Genomic DNA, 20,873 nt, shown 5'->3' with positions numbered 1-20,873 from the left:
TAGCCCAGCGAAACATACCAATTTGAAAAATAATGGAATGCATAGTCGATATAAAAAAACTGGATGACGGGTGATTTCTTACTGCTGAATTCTGAATAAAAAAAGAGGTGTTAATAATCGGATCTAAAACCTCCACATTTAATAACCTAGAACACTGTCTTACACTTGATGGCTGCATCTGTCAGTTCTTCGTCATCAGTTAGGAACCTAGGTGGTGCTATTTGATAGCAATCTTTCCTTTGAAAGCCATGTTTCTAGTATTTGTAAAACTGCATTTTTCCATCTCAAAAATATATCTAAATTGTGACCTATACGCTCAATGTCAAATGCAGAAACGTTGATGACCTCAAGGTTAGATTATTGTAATGCTTTATTGGGTGGTTGTTCTGCACACTTAATAAACAAACTCCAGCTGGTCCAAAATGCAGCAGCTAGAGTTCTTACTAGAACCAGTAAGTATGACAATATTAGCCCGCTTCTGTCAACACTGCACTGGTTCCCTATTAAACATGCATATTTTAATATCCTGCTAATTACCTATAAAGCCCTAAATGGTTTGGCACCTCAGTACTTCAGCTAGCTCTTATCATATTATAGTTCTCCACGTCTGCTGTGTTCTCAAAACTCTGGCCATTTGATAATACCTGGAAAATCAAAATCAACTCTGGGCGGCAGATCCTTTTCCTATTTATCACTCAATCTCTGGAACAATCAACCTAGCACTGTTCAGGAGGCAGACACACTCATTTCTTATTATTCAAATCCATTAAAGGATTGTTACGTTGCATTAATTAAGTCACCCGGAACTGGGAACACTTCCAATAACACACAATGTTCTTGTTACATAGTAAGAAGAATGGCATCTACACTAATATTAGTCTGTTTCTTTCTGATTCCGAGGTCACTGTATAGCCACCAGATCCAGTCCATATCCAGCCCAGACCACGACAACTAGATGGGCCCCAGAGACGGATCCCCATTGATTACCTTCCATCAGAACAAGACCACGGAACCAGATGAGGCCTCTGCACAATAAAACTTTGCTGCAGCATGGATCAACCTGCTGGTTCGTCTGGCCAGAGGAGAATTGGCCCCCAGATTGAGCCTGGTTTCTCCCAAGGTTTTTTTTTTTTTTTTTCTCCATTCTGTCACCGATGAAGTTTTGGTTCTTTGCCACTTTCACCACTGGCTTCCCTAGTTGGGTAAACTGAATTTCCAGTGATATCGTCGACTTGATTGCACAGATACTATTTAAACTGAACTAAGCAGGACAATGAAATCACAGAATTAAATGATGAACTGCCTTTAACTAAAAATGTATTAATGATTTCTATTGTCCTTTTGCACTGACACACTATTTTCCTATTTGGCACAATCTGTACTGTTAAAAGCACTTTATAAATAAAGGTGACTTGACTGACTTGACTTGACTTGCTTTTTTAAAATTTCAGTGGAACTGTAAAATAAACATCATCAAAATTGCAAATCCAGCTTTTCGAACATTATTTCATAAAATCAACAAAGGACAATAAACATCCCACATCTTCCCAAAACGACTCTGTGGATTATAAAGACATCTGTTGATTTGTAATTCAGAATTTTCTTGGTTTAGTGAAATGTACATATTTACATACGTCAGAGTGAATTATGTATATATTATGTATGTATTATAAACATAAAAAATACTTCTTGACATTCCATCTGTTATCAGTATGCAGATGATATGCAACTCTATTTTTAACCTTTCATTTCCATGTTTATGAATATATAACAATTTGTAAACAATGTTTTTATAGTAAGTTTATCATAAATATTAGTTGTAAATAACATATTTTTATATTGTATTACATAATAAAATAGTGAATTGTGCTCATTGTGCCAAAGTTGAGTAGACATCCCTGTGATTAATGACTGTGCTTTAATTTTCCCGTGTAGACTAGCTGCAGTTCTCTGTGTGTTCGCCTTTCCTCCTCCCTCTAATGAGCTGACACATGTCGTTTAAAGACTCGTGACAGAAAAGTGGAGCGAGGGTTGTTAAAATCTTGATTGCAGAGACACATGGGTGCTCTGACTTGTGAGTCTCTCTACGAGACAATAAAGCTGGAGAAGGTCGTAACGCCTCTGGACCCACCAACCGGAGACCATATGTGGTCAAAGAGATCTTCCCAAAGCTACTTAACATTAAGAGTCTAGGGCTTAAAGAGCTAGAGCAAGGACAATTTTATTTATAGTTTATAGATCCGTTGTAAGGGACTGTAACCCTTTATATGAATGTTTAAGTTATGTTTGAACTGTGAAAGAGACATTTTACAACTGCCATTCTACTTTGGCTTTCATTTTGATCAGAGACCTAAAGGACAATTCTTAATGTATTAAAGTTTTTATAAGATGTCACTTACCTTTTGAAAAACTGGTGTGTCCTCCCTATAAAAAATTATGTCATTAACACATTACAATTATTAATTTTTTTTGTGCAAACATTCCCGACACGTTTTAAACGCCAGTGTGAAAATGATGTGATGCGTTGTCATCTTAATCATCTTATAATGCAGATGCTTTAATGAATGATGAACCATAGAGAATTAGGTTCTGTTACCAAGGTGATTATTTCCTCACATTATCCTTGAGCTGGATTGAAGCTCACAATGAGAGGATAACAGACTGAAAGCACCATCACACTACAATATCTGTTTTGGCAGCAAAGCTGCACAGTAAACAATGTATAGGCCTATAGTAATTTTAGTGGAAAATAATGCAGAAAAATTATATTAATTTACATAAAACATTTATTGATTTACTTTACATTGAAACTATATAAAAATGCTAAAAAAAATCTATATTTAAAATTTTAAAATTATAGTTTAGATTACATAATTATTATTGCACAGCAATACGACAGATGTCTGTGCAAAATCAAATGGTTATCTCATTTAGATACGGTTTCTAATCTTTATTATCTGTTAAGTATACAATAATTTTACATTTGGTTAGTAATTTACTGCATTATTTTAGAGGCATTTATTGCTTCTCTGATATGTGGTTCTTGCAAAGGTCAATTTTGACAATCTGTAATCATGTGATCTATTTGACCATTTGTCAATGCATTGTTCAAAGAAGTTTTTTCAATGCATGTTCAAAGAAGATTTTTATAGTTCAACATTTAAGGGTCACATTGAATATGGCTATGAACTCTTAAAAATATACAGATCCTACAATGTCATTCCATAATACCTCAAACATCACTGTATTTTTTGTTGATTACACAGATTGAGGCAGTATGGGGGATTTCAAAGCATTAAAAAACACCTTCCAGGGCTGTGTTCATTATCCTGACCATTTTTTTCTTCATGGTGATAATGCCACAACTGGAATATATATATATTTTTTTTTTATTTTATTTTATTATTATTATTTTACACAACATAAGAACACAGCATATGTTGTCTTTCTGTACATGGATTTTTTGTGCCTTAAAACAAAGGCAAAATCAATGTTACTGAAAAGAAAAAGCTTTGATTTTCTTTTAAAAATATCAATTTAATAACAGGTCCCAGTATCAAGTCCTCATATAGTGTTTTTTTTTCAATAAGAGCTTTTCTATAATATGCAGGAAATGTCATTTCCTTGAGTAGAAAGGCTTTTTTGTAAAATCTCCTGTTTCCTTCCATCCGGGTAACCGACACAAAGCTTGTATCCAGTAGGAGCCCCTGGTAAGAGGTCAAAGGAAGGCACCAATGCTTTCCTCTTACCGTGATGCTCGCTGTGTGCAGTGAAGATGGAGGTGTGTCTCTCTCGTGTGGTGGATCCTGCTCATAGTGGCTCTAACACCTCCCTCAAAGCAAACATCCACAATAATCCATGGGTTTCCAAAAAACATTAACAAAAAGACAGCAGAAAATGTGATTTGCAGATGGAAACAAAAGAAATGGTGCAAAATGTGCACATTCATACGATCACACACATCTATATACTCTGAGCACCTATACACACCCACACCCACCCACCCACATACACACACACACGAATGCACATACACAATGAGATGCAGGCACTCCATCTTGTCTCCAGCAGTCGTACATTCACACGGTGCTCTCTAGGATCCACTCTGAACTGGAAAAGGCATTTTTCTCACTGTCTAGATTTGAGTTCGCCATTTGGACTAGCATTCCATTCACGGACATACTCCGTTTGTAAAACACATTGCCCAGCTTCTGCGAGCCACTGTAGCAGTGATGTTTCGACAGGTTCTCATTCAAAGAGTACCTGCGTTTAGCCCGTGCTCCTTCCACGGGCAGTGTCATATACTTGGACGAAGACGGGCGAGCCCTCCTTAAAATTGGAGTGTCTTTGAAGCATGATGGAGGGGTTGGGACTGGCTGCTGAAGAGCGGTGGAGTTGTTGCGGTTGGTGTTTTGCGTCTCTAGACTGGGTAGCGCCTCTACTTTGGGCTCGGCGCCGGACGCCGGGACAGGCTTTGGCGCTGGTTTGCGCTTTGGCTTTAGTGACCCTGAAGAGCCAGGAGTTGCCCAGCTTTGGCTTACCAGGGAAGTGGAGGTGGTGCAGTCTTGGATGGAGGTCTCTGAGGTGTGGGTTTGGGAATCTGGAGGGGGAGGAAGAGGTGCGGCGGAGCTCTTTTTGCACCCCTCACCCTCCTCTAAGCTGAAAGCACCTTGTTTGGAGACAGATGGTGTGACGTTACACCCTTGGGATTGCGCCCCATTGGTTTGAGAGTGCACGTCGGTGACCGAGGTCCCCTTGGCGGCGGCACCACTGTTGCACACCTTGTAGCGGATCATGAGGATAATGATGAAGACGAGGACGGAGGCGACAATTATGCCCCCGATAATGATGATCATAGTGCCGCCCAAGAACTGGGACTGCATGAAGTGGCAGCGCAGATATTCAGATTCAGTGGTGAACTGCACGCAGCCCACAACCCGCGTAGCCGTCAAGGAGGTAATGCCATCGTCATAAATAGCCAGCACACAGAGGTCATACTGTGTCCCAGCAGCCAGGTTATTCACCAGGAAGTTTTTACTCGTTGGGGGAATCATTCTGTTGGGTGAAGGAAAGAACAGTGTTAGAATAAATCATGATACATTTCATTCATCATTCATTTATTAAACAGTCGTAAGGCTTGGTATCTACCTCATGAGTGGTACGAGTTCCTGCTAAATTTTAATTTACATCTTTTTCAGCTCAGCAGCAGCCCTGAGAGTGTAATAGATTCTTACATAAGAAAAACATACTACATAATCATTTTTTTTTTGTCAATTCTTATAGATAATGGTAGTGTATGCATAATATTATATGCATACAGTACCGTTCAAAAGTTACAGTTCATAAAATATATTTTGATGCTTTTGAAAGAAGTCTCTTATGCCCACAAAGGCTGCATTTATCTGTTCAAAAATACTAAATATTTATTCATTTTAATAATTTTTTTCATTTATCTATTGCAAAGCTGCACTTTCAGCAGTTATTACAACAGTCAGTGGCAAGATTTTTTTATTTGTATTTTATTTTTTTCAGAAACCATTCTAATGTGATGATTTGGACCTTGCTATCAATGTAGAAAAGAGTTGTGCTGCTTAATATTTCTTTAAAACTGCACTGTTAATTTTCAGGACACCATTTATTTTGGAAAAAACAACAACTTTGCAACATTATAAATGTAAAAGATTTCACAGGGCTCTGTACAGAGTACCCCAGTACTAAGCTATTGATAAATCTGCTAATATTCAAGTATACTTTTCATGTGTTAAGCAGGCTCAAGCACGGAACATGCGGAGAACGTATTATAATATTCTGAGCATGTTACAATAAACACGTAAAACAAACTCTGATATCAGGACTATCTCTTATCTGAAGCGTGTCTACTCTGCTGCAGTCATGTTTAATCACATAATCCAGAGAGAGTAATTGTGAAACTGTGGTAAATCTTCTTCGGTTCTGTATCTACAGGAAGTCCTGCTGTACCTGCAGGAGCCTGGGGTCTGCGTCAGACGTGAACAATAGAATCGCTTATCATCCTCCCCCGTGTGCCCCACCTGCCTCCTCTGCAGCCTGGCAAACATTCAGCTCATTCAGCCTGCTGAAAGAAGCGCTCTGTGATTTCCCATGCAAACTGACTGGATTTGGAGCACAAAGGTTCTCAGTAGAAGTGGTCTCGTGCCACAGCCAGTCAAAGTGTTTCAGTATGCTGGGTGAGAGCGTCTGCCGTAATACATATATATGAATGAGGCAAGCATTTTAATTGCAGGGTTGCTCTGAGTAACTGAATGTGTGTATAATGGTGTTAAGTTGCTCGGGTCACATTTCACAAAATGGCTGAAGATATTTGCATGACTCTACTGTTTGAGTAACTACTGATTTTATGAAGTGAGACTTGAATATATCCTCCCATTTCTGGATGCTTTATTGTTAAATGTACATCTAATTAGCTCACTGCTGTGACACTATTAGTGTCACTATGTCTGGATAGCATAAGTTTCCTCTGTGGAGGAGGTTCTTGATACTAGCCGGCAGTTGGCATTGTTAACGTGAAGAGGTTGAAAAGTTTACAATGCTTGGCAATGACAACAAATACTGGGTAAAAAAAAAAAAAGATTATACAAAAATACAGAGAGATTTCTGGTAAGGTATTTTTACCAGAAAATTGTCAATGTTTTACACAATTAAAAGTCAAAGTATTCAGCCAAAAAAAATATATATATATTTTTTTTTAACTGTACTTAATATTTAATAGTAGCCTAAAGAGTACTACTTTGTTTTTGAAAAAGACTGATGAAACCAGCATGGGATTTCTCATTAAAGTAACTTTGATTCTCAACTCTGCAGGACATTCCTTTTAATCACAATCTTGTTGATATTTTAGTGTTTCTTGGACTGATCGATGATCATCTCAAACCAGATTTGCTTAGGGTTATAACATGCACTGATTTAGATTAAAAACTCTACACTGACTGAAATAAAAAAAAGTCTCATCTCAAGGATGAATGTCCACAGTTTTGGCCAATTACATTTTACCCAGATTGTTTTTTAGTTTGAAGTTCAAAAAATTGAGACTGCCTGGACTTGCTAACTCAGTAGGACAGACAAAATAGAACTTATTTTTCAAAAAGAGTATAGATATGTGTCATGATGAGCAGTGAAATGTTTTTTTTTCCTATATTTTGAAGGTATAAATTAAATTACGAGGATTAAAAGTATGATTTTCTGCCTTAGAAATATGACTGAGTAACAGTTTCCCATAAAATAATTAAGCACAATTAACTCAAGTATTTTACACATCTGAGAAATTAACACAGATTCTAATGAGAAGTGAATTGTGTACTTTGTAAATTGAAGGTCTAAATGAATTTACAAGGATTAAAAAAGCATGATTATCTGCCTTTACAAATGTAACTGAGTGAATATATTAATGTTCAATGTGACTTGACGAAGTAAAAATTCTGTTTTTACTATTAGTGTCCAAATCCTTTTATCAAAATGCTTCTCCTGTGAAATGGCATTCCTTTTCGACACTTACACCAGACTACTTAACATACATTGCGAGATCCAATCAATCTCTCATTGAATATTCTGTATAACTCAGAAATACATTGTGTAAGATGTGAATGACATTTCATATTGACTTTAAGCTCAGGAGTGGTAGTCGGAAGGTTATGGAACTCGAAGAATCAAGATAACAGCCATCATTGTGCCCATGAGCAAGAAACTTAACCCCAGGTTTAAAAGGGACTGTCTCTTTTATAAGTTCATGGCACTTTTCTGCAGCTTTATCACAGAAACAAATTCCACTGGCCTAGTTTTTGTGGCGAAAATCTGATTATAGTGCGTGTTTCACTGCGACCGGTCTGTTGCTAAATGTGTTAACTGAGAAGGGAGAACTTGATAACAACATGGGGTATCAGCCAGCTGCTTCTCTAGTAGAAAATAGGTCGAGATATATCAGTAGTCTTTTTTTGTGGGCTTCATTTTCATCATTTGTGAAAAGAGCTTCCCAAACAATGTGCTCTTTACACAAATGATGAGGTAATGGCTTTGCTTCTGCAGTGTGTCTCATTGAACGTGAACATTCATGGTCAGTGTGTTATTGCAATTAGCTGACTGTGGCTCATTAAAAACAGCCCATTGAGATAAAGTAAGCCCAAAAATGAATCTCTTTTTGATTCCCCCAAGTGAGTCTGCAAAGCACGCAATTATGATAATGTATTAATGGGTACAGTGTACAGTCGTGGCCAAAAGTTTTGAGAATTACATAAATTTTAGTTTTCAAAAAGTTTGCTGCTAAACTGCTTTTAGATCTTTGTTTCAGTTGTTTCTGTAATGTACTGAAATATAATTACAAGCACTTCATACGTTTCAAAGGCTTTTATCGACAATTACATGACATTTATGCAAAGAGTCAGTATTTGAAGTGTTGGCCCTTCTTTTTCAGGACCTCTGCAGTTCGACTGGTCATGCTCTCAATCAACTTCTGGGCCAAATCCTGACTGATAGCAACCCATTCTTTCATAATAACTTCTTGGAGTTTGTCAGAATTAGTGGGTTTTTGTTTGTCCACCCACCTCTTGAGGATTGACCACAAGTTCTCAATGGGATTAAGATCTGGGGAGTTTCCAGGCCATGGACCCCAAATTTCAACATTCTGGTCCCCGAGCCACTTAGTTATCACTTTTGCCTTATGGCACGGTGCTCCATCGTGCTGGAAAATGCATTGTTCTTCACCAAACTGTTGTTGGATTGTTGGAAGAAGTTGCTGTTGGAGGGTGTTTTGGTACCATTCTTTATTCATGGCTGTGTTTTTGGGCAGAATTGTGAGTAAGCCCACTCCCTTGGATGAGAAGCAACCCCACACATGAATGGTGTCAGGATGCTTTACTGTTGGCATGACACAGGGCTGATGGTAGCGCTCACCTTTTCTTCTCCGGACAAGCCTTTTTCCAGATGCTCCAAACAATCGGAAAGGGGCTTCATCGGAGAATATGACTTTGCCCCAGTCCTCAGCAGTCCATTCACTATACATTCTGCAGAAGATCAATCTGTCCCTGATGTTTTTTTTGGAGAGAAGTGGCTTCTTTGCTGCCCTTCTTGACACCAGGCCATCTTCCAAAAATCTTGGCCTCACTGTGCGTGCAGATGCGCTCACACCTGCCTGCTGCCATTCCTGAGCAAGCTCTGCACTGGTGGCACTCCGATCCCGCAGCTGAATCCTCTTTAGGAGACGATCCTGGCGCTTGCTGGACTTTCTTGGACGCCCTGAAGCCTTCTTTACAAGAATTGAACCTCTTTCCTTGAAGTTCTTGATGATTCTATAAATTGTTGATTTAGGTGCAATCTTAGTAGCCACAATATCCTTGCCTGTGAAGCCATTTTTATGCAACGCAATGATGGCTGCACGCGTTTCTTTGCAGGTCACCATGGTTAACAATGAAAGAACAATGATTTCAAGCATCACCCTTCTTTTAACATGTCAAGTCTGCCATTCTAACCCAATCAGCCTGACATAATGATCTCCAGCCTTGTGCTCGTCAACATTCTCACCTGAGTTAACAAGACGATTACTGAAATGATCTCAGCAGGTCCTTTAATGACAGCAATGAAATGCAGTGGAAAGGTTTTTTTGGGATTAAGTTAATTTTCATGGCAAAGAAGGACTATGCAATTCATCTGATCACTCTTCATAACATTCTGGAGTATATGCAAATTGCTATTATAAAAACTTAAGCAGCAACTTTTCCAATTTCCAATATTTATGTAATTCTCAAAACTTTTGGCCACGACTGTACGTGAAATGAAATACTGTTTGAGAGTACTAAAACAGATCGACTAACACACATGATGGTTTCTGAATATTATCAACACTATAAACTATAGTGATTATTAAATTTGATCAGTCTCCCAAGCACTCTTTCAACTTTTTTAAACCATCAAACCAGACCAGGAAAGACAGGCTTAGGCTGGTTTAAGCAGTATCTTTCAGCAGAAATAGCTGCAATAGAAAACAAATGACAAAATAGCACCATATTATCCAATATTCTGGTGCCCAAGTCTTCCAAACATTTGCCTGGTCTGCCACTGGTCAGTTGGTCATTGGTCAGTCCTGCCCCAAACTCACACTATTGATATAAACACTGAAAAACTTAATTTAATTTAACTTAAAATGTAATGCTAATAAAAAGCTGGGCTACAATATGACTAATCACAACCACAAAAAGACAAAAGCACTGCACAGTCTAAAAGCCAGGCTGCAAAAACTAGAACGGCGAAAAACACCAGCATTATTCATTTAAGAGAACATTAGAAATGGATTTCTACTCTACCATTTCACATGGACATACAGCACAGCATTGATTCACCCATCCATTAGAACAACACAAACTAGTGATGGATTTTTCACTAATGTACAAAATATAAGGTCCTTTTTTTTCAGCTGGCCCCCTTAACACCTTGCTGTTGACTTAAAGGGCAAAAGTCAGTTCAATCATGCATCTAGACTGATCGTATTTTTCAACTGCCTTTTAAATCAGATTGTTTGCTCTCCTCTTGCCGGTTGGTCTGAGAGTCTATTGTCAGATAGGTTCTTAAATTTCAATCTACAAATTACAATCTACAACTCATTTCAAACCATATACTGATATATCAGCCCTTTTTTCCAAATGTTTGAGCTGTATTATTTACGTGATAAACATGATGTTCAGAACTGTACACATTTTGTGAAATTTTGATGGATTCATTGGATGAAGTATTGACAGTGTTTACTTCACATTGCTATTATAATAATTGTGTACTATAATTTAAATCAGAAATGCTAACATCTGAAATTCGATCTGAAATGAGAGGAGTTCGAGAAGGGGTCTATAAGCTTAGCCAAACCATAGCTGTGGCCATTTCATTCATAGATCTAAAGCAATGTCATACCATGTGTGGAATACTAAGTTCACTGTATAGTATACACATTCTAATTCAGTTCTTTCCTAAGTTTTACTCCTTGGTCGTTTCACAGTGGGAATAAGTTGTCATTGTTAAGCTAACTGTCCTTATCAACTTTTCTCTAAATGATGGTGGTGGGGCTTCAGTCACCAAATCCAAACAAGCAAAATGCACATAGACACAGCAACAACAAAAAACAATGACTAACAATAACTGTTCAAAATCCACTGCAAGAAATGGCTAAACAACTAGCTTGCTTCCTAATCTAGTTTTCTAATAAACCTGGCATTATATATTATGAATATTGTTGGCTCTTTGACAAATTGCTCTTAAATCTCTTTTGTACACTCTCAGTAAATAATTTCAAAAGTTGCACCTCTAGGGGTACAACTGCTAGTCACTGGGCCAGTACCCTCAAATTGACACCTTTGTTTGTTATTTACCCTTGATGGGTGCATAATAAGTGCAATACGAGTACATATTACTACTTTAAGGTACTATTATGCACCCTTTAGGAGTACAGAAGGTGGTAAACGCCCTTTATGTGTCTTGTAAATGCATAAATGTAACAAGTACTGCTCACCTGTAAACAAGAGAGTCATCGTAGGTTCCATTATACTGAATCTGAAACATGCGTATTCCAGGTATATTCCTCTGGAAGTTAAATTTGATGAGTGCTGTGGATGAAGTGGCTTCTACCATAACCACCCTCTTATCAGAGCTGGTTTTGGCATCGCCTGTGTGGTTGCTGCCGTTTGCTCCTGCCCTTGTCGAAGTGGAGATGTCAGAGGAGCCCGGGTCAGGCTCTTGGATGTTATTAGTGTTGTTGGTAATGTGTGGAAGCTTAATGATGACCAGCTCCACAGTCTGGTGGGCCTCCCCAGCGGGATTCGAGGAGATGCATGTAAAAGAGCCCGTGTCCTTTACTGTGCTTATGAGGATGTCCAAAGTTCCGTTGTTGTAAACCAGCGTGCGTGACGAGTTTGAAACCAACTTCCCATCAGGAGATATCCAGTGAATGGCAGGTTCTGGATCTCCCCTAGCTTTGCACTTCAATGCTACCCGTTGGCCCTCCAGGACCCTCATCTCGTGAGAGTGGCGGGTGATGAGGGGTGGCTCGCAGAGGAACTCCTCCTCTGGGATGGACCAGAAATAGCGTCCAGAGAGGTGCAAAGGTGTGGCGCAGGTCTCCAAGTCATCCTCTCGATTGAGCCGCCGAAGCCACAGCAGCTCACAGTTGCAGTGTAAAGGATTTCCTCCAAAGCTCAGAACGAAAGAGGAGGGATTCAATGCACCAGATGTGGCCAGAACCTGCGCCCGCTGGAAAAGTGGGTCTGGCGGAAGCTTCTGGAGCTTGTTGGAGGTCACGTCCAAGCGGTTGAGCTTCTGTAAGAGGGAAAAAGTCCCCTCAGGAATGTATTCGATAATGTTGTGGTCCAGACTAAGTGTGTGTAGGCTGGTCATCTTTTGAATGGCCTCCCAGGGGATGGTCTCCAGGTTATTGTAGGATAAATCCAGTTCTTCGAGGGCTAGTAGGTCATTAAAGGCTCCCATGTGGATGAGGGTCAGTTGGTTGTTGTTCAGAATCAGGTGATGTAGCTTAGACATGCCACTGAAGGTATCATTTGCTATTCGTGTCAATCGGTTATGGTCTAGATGCAAGGCTCGTAGGTTCTCCATGTCCGCGAACGCATGTGGAGTGATGTAGCTTATTGTATTCCTTGACAAAGTAAGATCCTGCAGCTTGGTCATGTTGGCCAAGTCTTTCCGTTTTACACTGGTGACAAAGTTATCAGCTAGCCGGAGCTCCACCGTGTGCCTGTCGATGTTGGGCGGAACAAAGAGCAGCCCTTTTTTGGCACAGAGTGTTGCAAGGTTGGGGGACAGAACTTGACAGACGCAGCGCTTTGGACAGATCTGGGCCTTCACTGCCATTCCGATAACCAACAAGCAGACAAGCAGTTTTTCCATTGTAAATCAGGTTTTTACACCTAGGAAAAAGAGGGTGGAAAACACAAAGGGTTTGATTAATATACTACTGTGCCTTTGAACTACAATTTTAAGCAAATCAGGCCTTTTTTAGTTAGAGCATAATTGCAATTGTAGATGTTTATCATTGGTTAGTGGTTAGTACAGCCAGAATGCATGTGATAACAGCAGGTCATTGGTTATCCCCCAGTCATTTCAGGAACTGTGATAAACAGTTCATCTTGCACAAACAAAACCCCATGTCAGATGTAAGAAATCAGCAGTTTTGTAACACAGCAGTAACATTCTCAGTCTCAAAATCGGTGCTGCTAGATCTCAAAAGAAAATAAATGTCCAAAAGTCCAAAATAAATGACTCACTAAAGATAAGCAAACCAATTTTTGTCAGATCATTCTTTTGCCACATTAATTAATAAACATTATTTAATTAAGAGCATGCTTGTTCAGAATCAGAGTCAATATTTTAAAAATTGAAATGTAGTAAAAAAAAATTTATATATATATATATATATATATATATATATATATATATATATATATATATATATATATATATATTAGGGATGGCCCGACTGATTGGCTACTGATCACAATCGGCCTATAATCGCTTTGGGATGATTGATCGGAATTCTCTGAAAAGGCCGATCTCATAAAACTGATCTCAAGCTGATGACGTGGCTGTCTTGAGAAGTTTGGCTCGACATGTATGTGATCGACAATAATGTTGATAAAACGATGTAGGGAAATATAGAGGGATCTCATTGATATTTGATAAATTCTGTACAAAGGTTTTGAACAGAGGGTTAGTATCTAATTCTAATGTATAAGTAAATCATAGGTTTTATGAAGAACAACCAAGGTATATGTCAGGTTATTCCACAATATATATTTTTACCTTACAGTCAGCTGTTCAGAAATATATTATAAAGTGAAAAGGAAGGATGCATTGTATATTTACATATTTTTCTAAAGCTTTATTGAAAATGTCTAGCATAGTCATTTGCATTTCACTCTCATTAAGAATGGCATTGGTGGAAAGGTTTTTAGTGTATTCAGATCCATGTACTGTATTCTAAACTTAAATCATGTGTAATAACAGCCAATTTTCTAACAGACTATTTTGGTTGTACCATTGGAAGGTTACAGAAACAGATTGAACAGCTGGAAAAATTCTGTAATCTTTATGGTATAAGAGTGAAATTGTAAAAATGGTATTTCACTGGTGAGCAGATTGAAGTTAATTGTTACAAATAGGTGGATAGTCTACACCAAAATTGTCAGGGTGGAAAACACAACAACTTTTAGCAAGGTTTGTTAATAATCATAAAATTAGCTGCAAGTGAGCAATGTAGCAGTTTTGGGTGATTTGGGTAGATTTGCACTGTCCACTTCTTATATAAAAAGATGTATCATGTATTGGATAAAATTAGTGTCTATGTCTAATTATCGTGGGTAGATAAACATGGGTTACTCGTATTAGAGCTTTGCATTATTTTTATGTTTTTTCTATTGCTTAGGAAGCTTAAAGTGTAGGTGATACAAGAACATTCACAGCTATTCTTAACCAACAACTGACAGAAAAAGCACACAAGGCATGGTATACATCAGTTATATAAAATAATAAGAATATTTACAATCTTACAAATTTTATTAGTACAAGAGAGCTACATTGTGTTTATTTATTATCAAGTCATCATTTAGCTATAGAAACAGGGAAATTGAGTTGGTATACACCAGCGGTAGAGAGAATCAGTAATTATTGTAAGTTAACATCAAATATTTCTGTGAAAGACAATGACAGTGACAATGACAATTTATTTATATAGCACAATTAATTACAACTTTTGTCAACTGATGTGCTTCCCATTAGGTCATTAAAAACAGATGAAACAAAGAAGATGAGAAGCATTTCTTGTATGACTGCTCCTTGTATTGATGTGTCAAGTGTTTGTGATTCAGAGTATGCATGGAGATTGGCATTGAATATATATATATATATATACACCATGAAATGAAGAAAAACGTATCTGCCATGTCATTGTAATCTTATGGGACTATTGGCCAAGAGGCCATATATTCCTGAAAATTAACCTGAAACAATTATATATATATATATATATATATATATATATATATATATATATATATATATATATATATATATATATATATGTGTGTGTAGTAAAAATTAGATACAGTGTCAAAAATAAAAACTACAAATAATATAGTAACGTAAGCCAAATTTTTAAATGTATGAATATATATATATATATATATATATATATATATATATATATATATATATATATATTCGATGATGATAAAATTAATGCTATAAAGTGTGGTTTGAACAGCAAGTGGGGAGATTTGACAACTATGATTAGTGGTTAGTCATACTTTACTGTGATATGGCAGCAAATCACTAGCTAGTCCAAATACATGACTGGAAATAGGCCCAAAAATGCAACCACTTGCCCATATTTATAAGCGACTTTATAAAAATACAGGCCCAAAGTAGCTTATAACAAGTGCTCATGGCAGCACTGCTCTAAATATATCAGTGAAGTCTCTAAAAGAGTTTATTTCACGCAAAACACATGACTAACAAACGTCATGCATACTACAGGAACTATTCATATAGGAACACTTCAGTTTATTAGCGTTAAATTAAGAACTACATGAATTAATTCAAAACCCAATATGCTCTTTTCATCTTTGATTTCAAGGGCATCTTCCTTGTCTCACTTTCTCACACTTCTCACAAAGGTGTGACTCATTCTTTCCTACTGTAGAGTCCTTCACTCTCCGGTAGAACTGAGTGGGTGTGCAGAAGAGCTGTTTCATAATGACTGTGTGTGTGAACAGGGGATGGTTTTACAAGACCCTGACACATGGGGCAACTGTTTTATATTTAATTATATAATTATGCTGAGTTGAGTGTGTAATGACACAATACGGGGTCTAAAAACTCTGCATTACAAACAGCCATCATTAAATGGTAAGAGAAGCTGACATCAGACTATGAAATCATGAGGAGACTGTCTGAGCAATAGAGCTGTAATTACTTGAAGAAGCATGATCATTAATTGATTATGTCATCTTCTTGGTGGTGACATTCTTAATAGGATAGTATATCTCAAATATGCCAATTATTTATTGTTTATGTATCCTCATGACATTCCATACAATGAAAAGTGAATAGTGGTGAGGGGCCGTTACAGCCCAAAACTGACAAAAAGAATAATACGTTTACAGTAAAAGACGTCCATACGACTCGTGCTACATTCAAAGTCACATGAAATCTTTGTAAATCTTTCCTTCCATCAAAATCGAGACATCAGAGAAAGTTCTGGTAACTACAACCCGAATTCCGGAAAAGTTGGGACGTTTTTTAAATTTTAATAAAATGAAAACTAAAGGAATTTCAAATCACATGAGCCAATATTTTATTCACAATAGAACATAGATAACGTAGCAAATGTTTAAACTGAGAAATTTTACACTTTTATCCACTTAATTAGCCCATTTAAAATTTAATGCCTGCTACAGGTCTCAAAAAAGTTGGCACGGGGGCAACAAATTGCTAAAAAAGCAAGCAGTTTTGAAAAGATTCAGCTGGGAGAACATCTAGTGATTAATTAAGTTAATTGATATCAGGTCTGTAACATGATTAGCTATAAAAGCTTTGTCTTAGAGAAGCAGAGTCTCTCAGAAGTAAAGATGGGCAGAGGCTCTCCAATCTGTGAAAGACTGCGTAAAAAAATTGTGGAAAACTTTAAAAACAATGTTCCTCAACGTCAAATTGCAAAGGCTTTGCAAATCTCATCATCTACAGTGCATAACATCATCAAAAGATTCAGAGAAACTGGAGAAATCTCTGTGCGTAAGGGACAAGGCCGGAGACCTTTATTGGATGCCCGTGGTCTTCGGGCTCTCAGACGACACTGCATCACTCATCGGCATGATTGTGTCAATGACATTACTAAATGGGCCCAGGAATACTTTCAGAAACCACTGTCGGTAAACAAAATCCGCCGTGCCATCAGCAGATGCCAACTAAAGCTCTATCATGCAAAAAGGAAGCCATATGTGAACATGGTCCAGAAGCGCCGTCGTGTCCTGTGGGCCAATGCTCATTTAAAATGGACTATTTCAAAGTGGAATAGTGTTTTATGGTCAGACGAGTCCAAATTTGACATTCTTGTTGGAAATCACGGACGCCGTGTCCTCCGGGCTAAAGAGGAGGGAGACCTTCCAGCATGTTATCAGCGTTCAGTTCAAAAGCCAGCATCTCTGATGGTATGGGGGTGCATAAGTGCATACGGTATGGGCAGCTTGCATGTTTTGGAAGGCTCTGTGAATGCTGAAAGGTATATAAAGGTTTTAGAGCAACATATGCTTCCCTCCAAACAACGTCTATTTCAGGGAAGGCCTTGTTTATTTCAGCAGGACAATGCAAAACCACATACTGCAGCTATAACAACAGCATGGCTTCGTCGTAGAAGAGTCCGGGTGCTAACCTGGCCTGCCTGCAGTCCAGATCTTTCACCTATAGAGAACATTTGGTGCATCATTAAACGAAAAATACGTCAAAGACGACCACGAACTCTTCAGCAGCTGGAAATCTATATAAGGCAAGAATGGGACCAAATTCCAACAGCAAAACTCCAGCAACTCATAGCCTCAATGCCCAGACGTCTTCAAACAGTTTTGAAAAGAAAAGGAGATGCTACACCATGGTAAACATGCCCCGTCCCAACTATTTTGAGACCTGTAGCAGAAATCAAAATTGAAATGAGCTCATTTTGTGCATAAAATTGTAAACTTTCTCAGTTTAAACATTTGCTATGTTATCTATGTTCTATTGTGAATAAAATATTGGCTCATGTGATTTGAAAGTCTTTTAGTTTTCATTTTATTAAAATTTAAAAAACGTCCCAACTTTTCCGGAATTCGGGTTGTACATGGAATAACTAAGCGATAAACGCCATTTTTTGACATTTGGATTTTATTATTGGAAATCACTGTTCAGATGTACCTTAATCTATGTGTGAATTTCTGCCATTAATAAGATTTAAAAATGTACATTTTAAGCCTACTACAAAATGTATTTTTTCACAAACTGTACTGTAGAGTCCTTCACTCTCCGGTAGAACTGAGTGGGTGTGCAGAAGAGCTGTTTCATAATGACTGTGTGTGTGAACAGGGGATGGTTTTACAAGACCCTGACACATGGGGCAACTGTTTTATATTTAATTATATAATTATGCTGAGTTGAGTGTGTAATGACACAATACGGGGTCTAAAAACTCTGCATTACAAACAGCCATCATTAAATGGTAAGAGAAGCTGACATCAGACTATGAAATCATGAGGAGACTGTCTGAGCAATAGAGCTGTAATTACTTGAAGAAGCATGATCATTAATTGATTATGTCATCTTCTTGGTGGTGACATTCTTAATAGGATAGTATATCTCAAATATGCCAATTATTTATTGTTTATGTATCCTCATGACATTCCATACAATGAAAAGTGAATAGTGGTGAGGGGCCGTTACAGCCCAAAACTGACAAAAAGAATAATACGTTTACAGTAAAAGACGTCCATACGACTCGTGCTACATTCAAAGTCACATGAAATCTTTGTAAATCTTTCCTTCCATCAAAATCGAGACATCAGAGAAAGTTCTGGTAACTACAACCCGAATTCCGGAAAAGTTGGGACGTTTTTTAAATTTTAATAAAATGAAACCTAAAGGAATTTCAAATCACATGAGCCAATATTTTATTCACAATAGAACATAGATAACGTAGCAAATGTTTAAACTGAGAAATTTTACACTTTTATCCACTTAATTAGCCCATTTAAAATTTAATGCCTGCTACAGGTCTCAAAAAAGTTGGCACGGGGGCAACAAATTGCTAAAAAAGCAAGCAGTTTTGAAAAGATTCAGCTGGGAGAACATCTAGTGATTAATTAAGTTAATTGATATCAGGTCTGTAACATGATTAGCTATAAAAGCTTTGTCTTAGAGAAGCAGAGTCTCTCAGAAGTAAAGATGGGCAGAGGCTCTCCAATCTGTGAAAGACTGCGTAAAAAAATTGTGGAAAACTTTAAAAACAATGTTCCTCAACGTCAAATTGCAAAGGCTTTGCAAATCTCATCATCTACAGTGCATAACATCATCAAAAGATTCAGAGAAACTGGAGAAATCTCTGTGCGTAAGGGACAAGGCCGGAGACCTTTATTGGATGCCCGTGGTCTTCGGGCTCTCAGACGACACTGCATCACTCATCGGCATGATTGTGTCAATGACATTACTAAATGGGCCCAGGAATACTTTCAGAAACCACTGTCGGTAAACAAAATCCGCCGTGCCATCAGCAGATGCCAACTAAAGCTCTATCATGCAAAAAGGAAGCCATATGTGAACATGGTCCAGAAGCGCCGTCGTGTCCTGTGGGCCAATGCTCATTTAAAATGGACTATTTCAAAGTGGAATAGTGTTTTATGGTCAGACGAGTCCAAATTTGACATTCTTGTTGGAAATCACGGACGCCGTGTCCTCCGGGCTAAAGAGGAGGGAGACCTTCCAGCATGTTATCAGCGTTCAGTTCAAAAGCCAGCATCTCTGATGGTATGGGGGTGCATAAGTGCATACGGTATGGGCAGCTTGCATGTTTTGGAAGGCTCTGTGAATGCTGAAAGGTATATAAAGGTTTTAGAGCAACATATGCTTCCCTCCAAACAACGTCTATTTCAGGGAAGGCCTTGTTTATTTCAGCAGGACAATGCAAAACCACATACTGCAGCTATAACAACAGCATGGCTTCGTCGTAGAAGAGTCCGGGTGCTAACCTGGCCTGCCTGCAGTCCAGATCTTTCACCTATAGAGAACATTTGGTGCATCATTAAACGAAAAATACGTCAAAGACGACCACGAACTCTTCAGCAGCTGGAAATCTATATAAGGCAAGAATGGGACCAAATTCCAACAGCAAAACTCCAGCAACTCATAGCCTCAATGCCCAGACGTCTTCAAACAGTTTTGAAAAGAAAAGGAGATGCTACACCATGGTAAACATGCCCCGTCCCAACTATTTTGAGACCTGTAGCAGAAATCAAAATTGAAATGAGCTCATTTTGTGCATAAAATTGTAAACTTTCTCAGTTTAAACATTTGCTATGTTATCTATGTTCTATTGTGAATAAAATATTGGCTCATGTGATTTGAAAGTCTTTTAGTTTTCATTTTATTAAAATTTAAAAAACGTCCCAACTTTTCCGGAATTCGGGTTGTACATGGAATAACTACAGGGGGTAGGGTTAGGTTTAGGGATAGGTTCAGTACATTGTAATTACTATAATAACATAGTATGTAGCTATATGAGGAACAGGACTACAGTTACTACTAATAATCACGAACAGGACTACTAACAAGAAAGTGCTATAATTATTTCTATATTATTATACTATTACATAATTTACTATTATATTACTTATTAATATATATTTATATTTTCAGTTTTCGTTTTAATATTAGTTTAACCATTTGTTTAGTAAATATGATTTTGTATATTTAATCTTTATATATATTTATTTAGCTTTAATTTATTTATTTCAGACATTATTTAGTCTGTGCAATTTTAGTACTTCACCTTTTTGAGTTGCCAAAGGAACATTTCTAACATTTTAAAGTTTTTAATCAATATTTTATTTTTATTTCAGCTAACAAAATCGTTGTTCAGTAGTTTTTAGTCTTGTGTCAATATCACGTCTAACATCATCTTTTGTGCTTCTTGGAAGAAAGACAATCATGCAGGTTTGAAACAACATGAGGTTGAGTTTATGTTTGGCATTCCTTTGAGTGAAAAATTTGATGGAAAGATGATTCTCGAACATGGCTGGATGAGATAAAATACTCCTTTTCATGTGAAAGAATCA

General features: G+C 37.6%; 1 protein-coding gene across 2 annotated transcripts in view; it reads right to left on the bottom strand.

Moving 5' to 3' along the window:
- Positions 1-2,694: 2,694 nt before the first annotated feature.
- LOC132111388 (leucine-rich repeat and fibronectin type-III domain-containing protein 5-like) overlaps positions 2,695-20,873 on the bottom strand; it is a 71,716-nt gene continuing 53,537 nt past the window's right edge. For both annotated transcript variants that reach the window (XM_059518628.1, XM_059518627.1), the window contains 2 exons: positions 11,522-12,929; positions 2,695-5,055 (listed from right to left, as the gene is read on the bottom strand). In XM_059518628.1, the coding sequence (XP_059374611.1) occupies positions 4,080-5,055; positions 11,522-12,909 (2,364 nt within the window). In that variant the 5' untranslated portion in view covers positions 12,910-12,929 and the 3' untranslated portion in view covers positions 2,695-4,079. The remainder of the gene's footprint in view (positions 5,056-11,521; positions 12,930-20,873) is intronic.

Source organism: Carassius carassius, chromosome 31 (genome assembly GCF_963082965.1).
Source record: "Carassius carassius chromosome 31, fCarCar2.1, whole genome shotgun sequence".
Lineage (NCBI taxonomy): Eukaryota > Metazoa > Chordata > Actinopteri > Cypriniformes > Cyprinidae > Carassius > Carassius carassius.
The sequence above is the reverse complement of the archived record's forward strand: the minus strand, read 5'-3'. Positions and strand labels throughout refer to the sequence as shown.